Genomic DNA, 15,100 nt, shown 5'->3' on the forward strand with positions numbered 1-15,100 from the left:
AGTACGAACGTTGTAGTCTAGGGGCCACGGGAAAGTATTGTAACACCTTATGAGCCACCTTCTTGCCCTTTGTATTTTCATCAACCTACCGAATCTCATTATGTAACACCCCAAAGTTTGGAAAGTCAAGAAAAGAAAGAAGACCTCAATTTTAAGGGGAGACTCAGCGAGTCCATGGAGGGACTCGGCGAGTCCGAGCGGGATCCGGGTCGTGGTGTAAGCGACCGACTCGGCGAGTCGGCCAAGGAGACTCGACGAGTTGGGTCTGAACGAGGAAAACCCTAAATCCGGGACTTGGAGCCTATTTAAACGTCTCATTCTCCTCCCTAGGGTTCCTTTACTGCCTCTCTACCCCAGAACACCAAACCCTAGCCACCATATCCGTTTTTGAGCTAGATCTTGCCTTGAAGAGTGCACTAAAGCTTGGAAAAGGAAGAAAGGCCTTGGAGGTGCAAGAAGGGACTGTAGATCCGGGATTGAGAAGACATTTCAGACCAATTGGAGGTAATAAGCTGTTGCTTGGAATCCCTTTGCACCTAGATCTATTCTCATGTGTGAGTTTTGGACATTTTTGGCATCATAAGTAACCACTTCGAGTTAGAGGTCCAGATCTGAGGTTGCTACCTCAGACCCATGCTTGTTTTGGTCTAGAATCCCCTAAAGTATCAGCCCTTGGTAAGTTGAAGAAGTATGTTTGCCATAAACCCTAGTTTGAATGTGTTTTGAGCCTAGATCTCTTGATCTACACGTAAAGTTTGCCACTTTACGTGGGGGAGGGGCCTTAGAAGTATGGATCTACGAGTTGGTAGCCCTGTTTGGCTCGAAAAGCCACTGCATGGATTAAGGACTGAATAGACTCGGCGAGTCCTTCGAGTGGACTCGGCGAGTAGCATGAAGATGAGGAGGAACTCGACGAGTGGGATGAACAACTCGTCAAGTCGGATGAAGTTAAGCATGAACTCGGCGAGTTGGAAGAACAACTCGACGAGTTGGTTGAAGATTGCCTTGGACTCGGCGAGTCTATTAGTGGACTCAGCGAGTCAGGTCGCGAAACCTCAAACCCTTCGAGTTGAGACTCGAATCAGTGAGTCGGGTGGTGACTCAGCGAGTTGGACAGGACAGGACTTGGAACTAGTTGGACTCGGCGAGTCATAAAATGACTCGGCGAGTCGAGTCGCGAATAGAAAGACCCTGAGCTTATGAACTCGGCGAGTCATTAGGAGGACTCGGCGAGTAGGGTTGACCTGGAAGGTTGACTTGACCAGGATTTTGACTTTGACCAGAGTTGACTTAGTTGACTGTCAGACTAAGTGTTATATGTATATTGATAGCTCGGAGAGCTAGAGGAGCAGCGGTTCAGGGGATTGTCGAGTAGCAGCCAGAGGTTTATCAGCAGAGCTCAGCAGTTCAGGTGAGTTTTCTTCCAGTAGGAACGGGTCTAAGGCCACAATGCCGGCCCGTTTAGCTAGCAGTAGTATCCGGATTTTGATCTAATGCAGTAGTTAGCATGTTTGATGCCTTCGTGGCCCAGACAGGATTTATGTGTGTTCATGCTAGTAGATATGTTTATGATATGTTCAGTCAGCTTCGGACTTCGGTCCGATGTAGGGGACAAGGTCCCAATCAGCTTTGGACTTCGGTCCGAAGTAGTAGTTAGTATGTTTAATGCCTTCGTGGCTCAGACAGGATTTATGTGTTTATGCTAGTTGATATGTTTATGCTATGTTATGTCAGCTTCGGACTTCGGTCTGATGTAGGGGACAAGGTCCCAGTCAGCTTCGGACATCGGTCCGATGTAGGGGACAAGGTCCCAGTCAGCTTCGGACTTCGGTCCGATGTAGGGGACAAGGTCCCAGTCAGCTTCGGACTTCGGTCCGATGTAGGGGACAAGGTCCCAGTCAGCTTCGGACTTCGGTCCGATGTAGGGGGCAAGGCCCCAGTTAGTCCGGACTTCGGTCCGATGTAGTGGGCAAGGCCCAGTATGTGCTTTATATGTTATTGTGTGGTATGTGGTAGATTGGGGGAGCTCACTAAGCTTCGTGCTTACAGTTTTCAGTTTTGGTTTCAGGTACTCAGTTTTAAAAAGGGGAGCTCGGGAAGATTGCAGTGCACACACCATAGTCAGTTAGCCTGGGAATGTTTGACTCTGATAATGATGTTATGTTTTGATTTAATACTCTAGAAATTATGTTATGACTTATGATGCAATTTTTATAAATATAATTTTAGTAATGTTTTAAAAGAAATTTTTAGTCGTGATTTTTGGGTCGTTACACATTACAAACTGGACACTTTTGCAACAACTTGTGTTCTTTCTAGAAACGAAAACAGTCGTTTTTACATACGTGTATCGACTCATAACCCAAGCCGATCTTTTTAAGTGTCTTTTTTGCTTTGTAATGTGACCGGGGGGGGGGGGGGGGGGCTGTTTCCTTGAGGAAATGCAGTTTTCAACAACTCAAGAAGCTGATCGAATAAACTATCAGTTCATTTGTTGATCACCTTGATAGGCATCAGCTTTGCTAAAAAGTCAAGCGACGAAAACGAACATCCAAGATATAATTTTAATTGGACTTTCTCTAACAATTTTTGAAATCCATCATCGACATTGCTACCGTCGGTATCTGGGTTCCCTTCATCACAGTTGGTATCATTTTCAATCACACCCCCCATAACATCATCAATAACATCGACCATCTCGTTACTACGCGGTATGTCTTCAACAACCGGATAAGTTGTATTTTCGTTGTGATACTTCGATATAACATAATGTGGACTAAAACCATGTTGAAGTATATGAAATTTCATTATGGCTGGTAGTATAAATTTATTGTCATTACATTTATTACACGGGCATCTGATTTGACCTTTGTTATTGACGTGTGGTTTGGACCTCTCGATAAAATATTCGAGTCCTTGTTGGAACAGGGTAGAGTTACGGTTTTCAATAGTAGTCCATGTTTTATCAATAGACATGTTGCAACTGAAACATAGGTTAGGTTTTAGTGTTTACTCTACAAGAACTAGAATTAGGATTATACTTTAAATGATATTATATATTTGTTATTGATTTCATCTTTTTTTTTTCATATTTTCATTTTTATTATCAACTTATTTTTGTTTTTATTTTTCTATTTTGAGTAAATTATAACTTAGTAGATTTAGTGTTTTAACTTTTTATTTTTATTTTTTATTATAACATTATATTTTAAACGATATTAAATATTTATTATTTATTTCATCTTTTTTTTCAATATTTTTATTTTTAATATCAACTTATTTTTGTTTTATAAGTATGATGGTTTTTTTTTTCTGTGCATAGTTAACATTGTTATTTGAGTTAAAAATAAAAATATTTTGTTATTTTGTTTTATAAGTACAACGATTTTTAGTTAAAAAGAAAATATGTTATTGTTTATGTGTAAAAAAAAACAAATATTATTGTTTTATACAAATTCACATATTCACATAAAAATGCCTACATTTCATATACATATATTTTTTCACATACATTTTTTTATATATATCCATACACATACATTTCACATAGAAATACACTTATACATATTTTCACATACACTTTTTTATACATACACATATGCATACATTTTTTCATACAAATTCACATATACACATTTGCATATACATTTTTACATACATATTCATACATGTAGATTTCACACACACACACACACACACACACATATATATATATATATATATATATATATATATATATATATATATATATATACCAAAATACACATATTTCACATACCAAAATACATACATTTCACAAACCAAATTATAAATTTTACATACCAAAATATATACAATTCACATATACTTATTGAACAAAAAAAGGAAAAAGAAAGAGCATCTGCTGAGTCGTCGGAAAAGTAAAGTCGCCGGAAAATGGTGACACCGGTGGTGCTGTGGTGGTGACCACCACTAGAGACTAGTTAAAAACACCAAAAAAAACATGAAATTAGAGCTAAATATGGTAAGAAAACAAGAGAAAGAGAAAAGGTAAAGGAAAACGTACGTTACAGCTGCTAAAGGTGTCGTCGGAAAACTCAGAACTCGCCAGAGAACGCCGGAAATCGGTGGTATCGCCGGAAATCAATGGAAATCAACGGAAATTGAAGCCCTAAAAACAATCTACGGTTAGTGGTGGTATGGATTGGTGTATTACGCTGGAAAAACGATCTTCGCCGGAGAAAATGGTAATAGCCGAAGGAAAGGTGCGAAAATGACTCGTCTGGGACGAAGTGGGAGTCAAAAGGGTGCCACCTTTAGCGGCGACGAATAGGCAATAGCGGCGACAAGTTGGAGGGAAAAACGCGCCATTTTGTGGCCACTATTAACCGTCCATCCAAAATCAATCGAACGGTCATGATAACATTGACACAGATCGCCAACAATAGCAGCGACATGTCGTCGCAATTGATGTCCTACGAGATGAAACCCTAGCCGATGGATCCGTTTAGCATCGTACGGTCACGATCAAATGACGTGTCGCAAACGAGGATCGTCGGTGGTACACCTTTAGCGACGACCTATATAGAGACGACAATACTTTTTAGCGACATGATCTCTTGTCGTCGCTAAAGGGTGTTGTCGTCGCTATTGACGACGTTGCTAAAGCACTGAATTCTTGTTGTGGGGTTGGACTGGTTGGGGTATTTTTTTTCTAGGTAATAATATAATAAAAGTAAATTATCAAATTAATAAAGAATAATTGTTTTTTTAAAATGAGTGATTGAGAATTGTTCTCGACGTTTTCGAAATGTTCTCATTTGATTTAAACATCCTTCTATATACACAGGTGAATCCTGAATTTTAAAATGCTATGAGCACTCTATGTAAAAATAATAATTTTAGTTGGGAAAAATGCATATTTGTATGTAAATTTTTTAAACCATAGGGGGCGTGTGCCCACTACAGCCTTCTTAAATCCGCCACTACTTCTGTATATAATTTTTTCTCGATTTCACGTATTGTCGGACTTTAAAAAATTATATTATTATGAAATATGTTTTTTCTTTAATATATTGTCATAAAGCTTTTTGTTTTTATATTAATTTTTATAGACAATCAAATCCACAATAACCTAATAAACTATATTTGATAGAACGTAATAATTTAATAGACTACTAGTATATGTTATTTTTCGTTTAGTTAGATTTAGATATCATAAATATTACTATTTGTTATGATCCTTATTTGTAAGGTTTCCGGCTTTCCAGCTTCCGCTACATCGCACCTTAAAAAAACTAATTATCAACAAAAATCTTTGTCTATTAAATTATGGGCCCTTTTTTACACCTGTCGTTGCAGCACATGCAAATACAAAGCTGAGTTGAACATTTGCAAGAGACTTGACATTCTTTTGAAAAAAGTCCAGTGTGATGGTCTTAGACAAAAGAACGACTGGGCAGTTTTATCGAGTTTAGTCAATGTCAATATTATCATGGCAGCCGTCATAACTTAAAATCGAATGTCAAATAATCAGCTGTCATGAAATCATATAGTACTCCTACTTGTTAAGGTTCTTGTTCTGACAAGACCATTTTCTTCACCTATAAAAAATGTTCCGGTGTCATCCCTGATGATAGGAAGAGTTGCAGGAAACTTAAACTTTATGTTTTAATGGCCATTTGCAGGTTTTTTCCAGTTCTGATATTGATGTTACTTGAATTTCATAGCCTTTCAACAGCACATGAAGACCCATCTTATATACAGGTGGGAGTGATTCTGGACATGCAATCATCGGTAGGGAAGGTCGTCCATCGTTGTATTATCATGGCTATTTCTGACTTTTACGCAGCCAATCCTCACTACAGAACAAGGATCGTTTTCAAGACCAGGGATACCAAAGGAGAACCACTTCGTGCCTTGTCTTCTGGTGCTTTTTTCTTCTTACTATTTTTTATTCTGTTTTAGTAAAGATTAATCTATTTTTAATTACTAATGTAGTATTGCTCATGGACATTCAGCTCTAGATCTTTTGGAAGACACTGAATTGCAAGCGATAATTGGTCCAGAATCAATCGAAGCAAGATTCTTGGAGGTTTTGGAACACAAGGCTAACATTCCGGTTCTTTCATTTTCCACTAGTCCTTTTTCAAATCAGAGCCCTTATCTTCTTCAAATCGCACAAGATGAAACTACTCAGTTCAACGGCATTGCTTCCATGTTGGAATCTTTTAAAACCACGAATGTGATCTTGATAGTTGTAGACACTGGAAATGGGAGAGAAATGGCTACATATATTGTAAGTGCGTTTCAAAAGAAAAACATATACGTTACTTATACTTTCCTAATGTCAACCTCTGCCAACAATGAACAAGTCAGGGAAGAGCTTCGAAAGCTTCAAACTATGAAAGCCATGGTGTTTATCGTGCATTTGCCGCCTTCTCTAGCGGCTGATCTCTTCTTCAGGGCAAAAGAGCTGGGCATGATGAGTGAAGGATACATGTGGATCCTAACAAGTAAGACTACCAACTTGTTGGACTCCATGGATTCTGAAGCAATCAAATCAATGCAAGGAGTTGTGGGTTTCAAATCGTATTTTCCAGCATCAAGGGAGCTTCACAACTTAGTTTCGAAATTGAGAAAGGAACATTATACTTTGAACCCTTATATAGAGTTCAAAGAGCTTGATTATAATGGTATATGGGCATATGATGCAGTTTATGCACTAGCCATGGCTGTTGAGAGGGAACAAACTTCAGAATTATCTTCAAAAGACAACTCGAGTGCTATTAATGGCGTATCACTTCTAAATCATATGTTAAGCATTACGTTCCATGGATTAGGTGGTGAGTTCAAGCTTGTGAATGGGAGAAGCATCTCCAAAGCCATGGAAGTTGTAAATGTTATAGGTAAAGGTGATAGGAGACTCGGGTTCTTGATGACTACTGGTGAGTTTGTTAAAGAAATAGAGAAACCAAATTCATATTCAAATCATGGCCTGGAAAGTATTATGTGGCCAGGTGGAACTACAATCTTACCAAAACGTAGGTCGCTACAAACTAATGGCAAGAAGCTGAGAATTATGTTTCCAAGTTCCAGTAGATTCCCGAATTTAGCAAAACTGAACGTTGATCCAAGAACAAATCTATCGTCTGTTAGCGGCTTCTCTGGGGATGTTTTCACTGCAGCTTTTAACGCCTTAGGCTATGGAGTAGAGGTTGATGTTACTCCATTCAATCATAGGGATATAACTTACAGTGCTGTAATCGACAAAATCGCGGGTAAGGTATGTGCCTTTTCATGCAAAACTGTGGGATTTTTTGTACAACGACATGAATTTAGCCATAGAAGTTATGTAATGTGATGTCGGATTGTATCAGGAATATGATGCTGCGGTTGGGGATTTCACAATCACAGCAAATAGATCTATCTATGTCGACTTCACATTGCCCTTCTCTGATCTGGGAACAGCCACAGTAGCGCGAAACGCCAAGAAGAGTATGTGGATCTTCTTAGATCCTTTTAGTAATGGTCTTTGGATCACAAGTGCTTGTTTCTTTCTCTTTTTGGGGTTTGTCATTTGGTTTATCGAACATCCTACAAATGAAGAATTTCAAGGTTCACGAAGACAGCAACTAGGAACAACCCTTTGGTTTGCCTTTTCCACCCTTGTTTATGCTCATAGTAAGCTCTCTAATCTTAGTTTGAAGATTTTGTGAATTATTTCGATCTTTATCTTTTTGAAATACACCCAAAAAACACATTAGAATGTTTGAAAAATGGCTTGTTAACTGCAGGGGAGAAGCTGCAAAATAATCTATCAAGATTTGTGTTTATTGTTTGGGTTCTCGTAGTGCTTGTGCTCACGTCAAGTTACACTGCAACGTTGAGTTCAGTTTTAACGTTACAACAAATTGGAATGAAGGATATCTCTACTGGACTCGAAGGTCTTTCGCCCCTAGGGGGAGTTGCCTTTGACAAACTGAAAGTTTTCAATGCCAATTTGTCGAAAATATATACAGCCAAGGATTACGCTAGAGTGTTAACAAGTGGAGGCGTAGATGTAGTCGTCGCTGAGATCCCCTATATCAAATCAAACCTTGCATTGTATTCGGCTGCTGACTTCTCCTTGATCAAAACAGCATCAACCACCAATGGTTTCGGCTTTGTGAGTGTTCTTTATTATAGTATAGCTCTATATGTATATATAGAGTTGGTTCAATATAGAACCAAATAAAAACTATAGAACCATGTGGAAATGACAAATGTTCACAAATGTTAACATATGTGTGTTCAGTTATGAAGATTCCTAATGTTCAGGAATGAACATACTTATTTTCATGTGGTTCTATTGTTCTATTAACTTTAATATTTGGTTCTATGTTGAACCCGGCAATGTGTGTATATGTCATGCTTGCAACATTATTCCAGAGCACTTTCTTATAGGCTGTAACAACATGTATATAGTTTGTTTCTCTCGTGGTCTTCTATAACTCCATATCAATCCCATTCCATGTCTCATTTAGCTACATTTGTAGGCGTTCCAAAAAGGCTCTACGTTGGCAAGAGAGATGTCGACACAAATAGCGAGGATGCGTGAAGATGGGACATTGAAAGCATTCGAAGATAAATGGTTAAAGCGTCAATCTGCAGTGATGTCAACAGAGTTTTCTTCCCCTTCACCAAAAGTATTGGATATTTATGGGCTTAGAGGTCTCTTTCTCATCAGTGGTGTGTCGATGGTATTGGCCCTTTTGTTGTCAATCATTCATCTTGTTCGTGAAAAAATTATGATGAAGAAATGGAGGTGCATCTTACGAAGATCTGGTGACATTCAAGTACATGATCTAAGTGATGAGGAATCAACTATCTGATTTTTTTTTATATGAGTGAATACAAAACATTTTTCGTAGCCTCTTGTTTCAACTAAATAAAAAATTGGGGAAATGACACAGCGAACTTTCTAGGGTTGACATTTTAAATCTCTAAACTAATTTCGTGTCTTTATAAGGGCATAATGTTAGAAACAACCTGTTTTTTTAGTCCCTCTAACCTATTATAGCAAGTTTTCAGTGGACACATCCGCTCTTTTCTTTCATTTAAAAGTCAAAATCACATTTTGACTTTCTCAATATCGATTTCCATTAGAGAGCAATATCAAACCTTCGTATATGATTTCATGCCTAAAATTTCTTGATTCATAGAAGGAGGATATTGAAAGGATCCGATAGTAGGCGGTGCCTATGAATATGAAAAATCACACAATAGTAAACATCAAAATTATGATTTAATCAGGTTAAAATGGAGAATTGCTTTACATTATCTAAGAATTATGGAGCAAAACTGGACAATTGAGCAATGAAGTGGGACTAATACCACAAGGTATTGTAAGAATCAGAGGCCAAGCACTAACACGTAAGGAAGAAACCGAAACTCTGTTACTCAAGCATTAACATTGGTATCAAAATTACCATGCAGCCCTGCGTTCTACAATACTAACTTTTCTACTCCAAACTCTATCTCTATCCTCGGGACTACTTCCATCGTTACCTTTTACGATATCTTCCTCACGATCATCTAATTTTTCAGACTTCAAAACAAAAAAGTGGTCGGAAATTAAACGGTTAAGAGTCACGCTCAGATCTATCCACTCATCGCCATCTTCACCGCAATCACCTCCGTTCTCTTCCTTCTCTGACATTTTCCTTGAAACTGAAAAATCATAATAGAAATAACAGAGCATGATTTCATTTGATAATACGGAATTGACTACAACTGTGTTGCAAAATCTATACACAGTGTCGATAAAAACTTGTGATTTTTGCTATAAATTAAAGTCGGCGAGCTTGGATTAAAATTGATCTCGATTAGATCTTAATAAGCATCGGAGAGAGAGAGAGACAGAGATATTAGCTGCTCGGGAAGTATTCAGGGTAGGATATTAAGAAAGTCAAAATGTGATTTTGACTTTTAAATGGAAAATAGTTGATGTGTCTAGTCAAACTGTTATAATAGGTTAGAGGGACTAAAAAAACAGGTTGCTTCTAATCTTATGCCCCTATAAACACACAAAATTAGTTTAGGGACTTAAAAGTCAACCCTAGAAAGTTTGTAGAGAATTTATGTCATTTACTATAACGTCCGAAGATCCGGGCTAGTCAATTTAGAGACGATAAACATCAAAAATGAGTTTTTGATGGAATATTATTTATAAGGATTAATCTTAACCAAGTTTTAGTATATTTTACAAGGGTTTTGTACATATAGAGAACACTGAAATCCGAGTTATAACGAAGAAGTTATGGCTCGTCGAAGTTTTACGGCAAAACCGGCACGGCACTGGGAGATGTAACTAGTGAATTTACGGTAGAAGACTTTTTAGCCTTAGTGATCTAAACAAAATTTGTAGTATACATTAAACTGGGAACATACAAAAAAAAGATCGCCCAAATCTGACTTCGTATGATGAAGTTATGAATTTTCTAAGATTTGACATAACAGTGCACGACCCGAAACTCGAATTTTAGTTTGAGCGGTTTTTGGCCTACACGACCTAAATGAGAGTTGAATATCTCATTAATAGGAACTCAACGGTAAAAAGACAGACGAAAACGGAGTCCGTATGTAGAAGTTATCAATTTTATGCAGACATTTAACAGTATAATCTCCTCATACTGTTAAATTTAAGATTGGTCGAGAATTAGCCGATGGAGTCTAAATGAAAGTTTTAGATCTTGTTTTACCTATGCGTGGATATAAAGAAAATCGAGAGTAGAGCTCATATGTTAAAGATATGGACGAAACTTGGTCCCTACTCTTCGAGCGCGATAAATTTGACACAATTTTGTAAATCTGAGATAGAATGAGAATTAGCTGACGGCGTCTAAATGAAAGTTGTAGTACTCGTAAATACCAATGCGTGGATATAAAGAACGTCAAAAATGGAGTTCGTATGAACGAGTTACAAATTATAATAGCATATTTACGTATTAAAATAAAGTATAAATCATATATACGTACACACACATATACATACACACACACACACACACACACATATATATATATATATATATATATATATATATATATATATATATATATACAAATGTATATATTATTATAAAGGTATCGATGATGTGGTTATTATAAGACTAGTGTTGAGTACTTTCGACATTAGTTTAGTACAAATATCGTTAAATCTATTTAAAATAGTATTATGAAGGGGTGTTTAGTCGTTTATATAACCATCAAGTCATTAAGTAATTATGGAGGGTAGTTTTTGTAAATTCAATTACTATAAATAAGAGGCTCGGGCTCTCATATTTCTTGCACCATTCTCTTGATTTAAGAATCTTTCTCTTCTTATCCCCCGAGCATCTCGGTCCCTCGTGATTCAATGTCTTTTTCTGTAGTTTTAGCATAGTAAGGTGAGCGCTGAAGCGCTGCACGAATCTTTCTTAGAAAGATTCAGCGATGAAGTTCTACCCCTACAGAGCCTGACTCCTAGTTAAAACCCCCTTGTAAGTAAGTTCTGCTTACGCTATATTAATATAGCTTATATCTAAAATTAGTATTGTTATTATGAACTTATAATAAATATTTGAGCTATTATTATGACTTATATAAGTGTCGTTATAATATCTTTTTAACTACTTGCGGTACCGGGAATCTGGTTTAAAGGGTCGCATAGGGTTGTTGGATTTCAGAAGTGATATATGCTAAAATGGTCCTGCCCTCCAATGTTTTATGTTTGACCCCTGTCTGTACATAGTGGTTGGAAAGTATTGTTTAAACGCTTATATAATAATAATAATAATAATAATAATAATAATAATAATAATAATAATAATAATAAGTTATGGTAAATATTAGATTAAAATCTAGTGGTAATAATACTAGGTTCCGTCGAAGGAAATTATTTTAAAGTAAACGAAGCGTTGTCCGAGTACCGAGTCACCACCTTATCAAGTGAGTGCATAGTCCATTTCATGAACATGATTTTAATACAGTTATTGATTGAAGTATTAAATATATGTTTATATGCGAGTTATTTGATGTTGCCTGAAATACGTGTTAAAGAACATACCTGATTATATATGATGATTTAGGATAAAGAGTAAACCTAAATTAATTATGAGGAATATCGGGTAGTATCTTTTTACGAGTACGAGTAAGTTATACTCAGAGAATAGAACTTTAATATATGTCATTGATCCGGGAGCATGGATTAGACATGGTCATTGTCCTTAGTCCGAGAGTATGGATTGGACATAGTTAAATGTCATTAATCCGGGAGTATGGATTTAGACATAGTTAGTTGTCCTTAGTTCGGGAGTATGGACATGACATAGTTATCCATCATTAATCCGGGAGTATGGATTTAGACGTAGACACTTGTCCCTAATCCGAGAGTATGGAATGGGCATAATTATTGATCCGAGAACATGGATTAGATCTGGGAGTAAGAGGTAAAATCTATGGTCCGAGAGTATGGATAGTCTCGTTGTTAGGATTGACGGGGTGGGGTAAGAGTTGATTATAAATATGAGGAAATTGTATATTTTGTGAGTTCTAAATGATATACATATACATATATACATATATATATATATATATATATATATATATATATAACATTGTAGGATTGAAATCTGTATATACTCACCAGGTTTCCCAACTTGACCCACTCAGTTTATTTGTATCACAGATGTCGATATGAAGTTACATTACATTGAGAGATTAAGGAGATGTAAATCACTAGTGATGATGAATGTAAGTTTTTTTATGCTTATGTTTCTGTATTGACGATGACATCCCAATGTTTTAAAAATGAATGAAATACATTTCTTCGGAAATGATTGATAACTTATTTATCATGTTTTTCTAGGAACAAATTCCGCAAAACTTTTCTTTAAAAGGTTACTCTGATTTTCAAAATAAAGCATAAACAAATCGGTCTTTTCTGGCCATGAAAATAGGGATATCACATTTACTCATAAAAAATTTGTGTCAAATATATGTATTTTTTTGTAGGGATGAACTCAATACCAAAACCAGACCGAACAGTGTAGTACCATAATCATTTAGGGCCAAAAATAAGAATTAAATATCTAACTGGTTAAGGGTATACATATAATGGTATCATTTCGGATTTGCAGTACCAATCTCATGTTAGTCCCAAATTTGTGTAGTGACTTTCAAATCAACAAGTAGCTTCAATTTTCACAAATTAGCAACATTTTAATATCCAATGCCAACATTTTCAGAATTATCGCAAACACTAAAAAAGCTGAAAACAAAAACATGAAATAGTAGCAACAAATATGCAATATATATTTTGCAACAATTTCAAAGAGTTACAAAAGTTGAGAAATGAAATTACCAACAAAATGAACAAGAAAAATATTCGTAAACACAAAGTACTTCCATTCCAAAACAATGTATCAACCCTTAAATTTCCAAAGGTGTCTTCCTAGTTAGGTTCGGTGTTTACCTGAAAACGATCGTACTAGTACCACTACTATAGAAAACCAAAAATCACCCAATAATGGAGCCAAATCCCAAACCATAAGGCATAATCAAGTCTAGGTCTATATTGGTACCAGTACGGTAAATCTGGTCACTTTTCTCATCCTAAGTTTTTTTGTTGTCGCAACAAGAAAATTCTTAATAGATGCTCATAGAAATGGCTATAATACTAAACATAGATGGCACCTTAGTATTTTGATTGGCGTAAACATGAGGGAGCTCATACATCTATATTGGTTCTCCTATTTTAAACTATAATGGTCATATAGCTTGGGAGATCATACTCCTAACACTTACAACTATATTGGTTCTCCTATTTCAAATTATAGTGGTCATATAGCTTGGGAGATCATACTCCTAACACTAACTAGGTCTATATGTATGCATTTACATACTACAATCACTATTTTCACATGCAATCATATCATACATCTAATATGTTATTTCATGGTTCATGTAAATTTCTGTCATATGAAGACAATTTGTAAACATAGCATTTTATCTGAAACTACAATTTGAATATATGTATCATTTCATAGCCAAAGCATTATAATGGGAACATAGTTTTGTGACATGTACCCGATAGTGGTAAAATCCATGGGAGAATAGGTAGTAGTTGAGTTTCTAATCCACTTTCCATGTTACTGTATCTTCCATCAAACCTATTTAATTCCAACAATGAAATTTATCATCAATACAAAATTGAAAAACCTTTGGAGATCATTTACTAGGCATTTCATTATAAGTATTTCATTTAAAAAACTTTAGTTACTATTATTTCCCAATCTAGGATTCTATTTTTCAAGAATGAAATTATACTCTATTTAGGTGTCTTTCATATAATTTATCTTTTTTATATTTTAACGGCCCAAATAACCGACCATTGATGAAGTTAGTGATATGTTAAGTTTATTTCTAAAAATATCTTTTTCCTTGATTTAAAGTTGAGTTATGAGGGTCAAAGTGTAATAAAAGTAACCTTGAACGTGTATATAGGTCCAAGGTGCATTTTGACATGGTTTGAGGAACACAAATTTAACTTATGACCTATTTAAGGGAGGATGACCCTAATAGTCAGGTTTGTAACCATCGACTAGGGTTTCCAAACCTTAGTTAATGTGTATTTTATACCCGTTTAATTATCACGTGTAATTAAAACAATACACCATCAAACAAGATAAAATCAAATTCTAATATTAATAATCATCAGCATATAGCTCTAATACCACTATTAGGTTGTGGTGGATCTTAACAATAACAAAAATCATACAAGAAAAGGAAGTAAAAACAAATCAAACACCATAAACCAACCAATTGATCATCTTCATGCATTATAAGCAGATTTACTTAACCTACAAAAAAGGTTTTGGGTGACCTTGTTATGGAGACATTGATGAAGATAGTACCAAACTATAACCCCTTTAACAGTGTCGCAAACCTTGACTCCTTACACCAAGAACACATAGCAAATAAGGAGTTAGGAAAGGAGGATCAAAATTCTTCTATGATTTTTTTTTGTTTATGGTTCTTGCTATTTATTATTAATTAATTTCTAATTTATTAATCTAATTGTTTTTCTATGCTTTTTATT

General features: G+C 35.8%; 1 protein-coding gene across 1 annotated transcript; it reads left to right on the forward strand.

Annotated features, from left to right (window-relative positions):
* Positions 1 to 5,763: 5,763 nt before the first annotated feature.
* Positions 5,764 to 8,852, forward strand: LOC145059658 (glutamate receptor 1.2-like). Its single transcript, XM_079007472.1, has 5 exons — positions 5,764 to 5,908; positions 6,000 to 7,264; positions 7,359 to 7,662; positions 7,776 to 8,146; positions 8,517 to 8,852. Exons 1-5 carry the CDS (start codon positions 5,764 to 5,766, stop codon positions 8,850 to 8,852), a joined length of 2,421 nt encoding a protein of 806 aa, XP_078863598.1.
* Positions 8,853 to 15,100: the final 6,248 nt, after the last annotated feature.

This window comes from Lactuca serriola, chromosome 6 (assembly GCF_051521515.1).
Source record: "Lactuca serriola cultivar US96UC23 chromosome 6, Lser_US96UC23_V15, whole genome shotgun sequence".
NCBI classification, from domain to species: domain Eukaryota; kingdom Viridiplantae; phylum Streptophyta; class Magnoliopsida; order Asterales; family Asteraceae; genus Lactuca; species Lactuca serriola.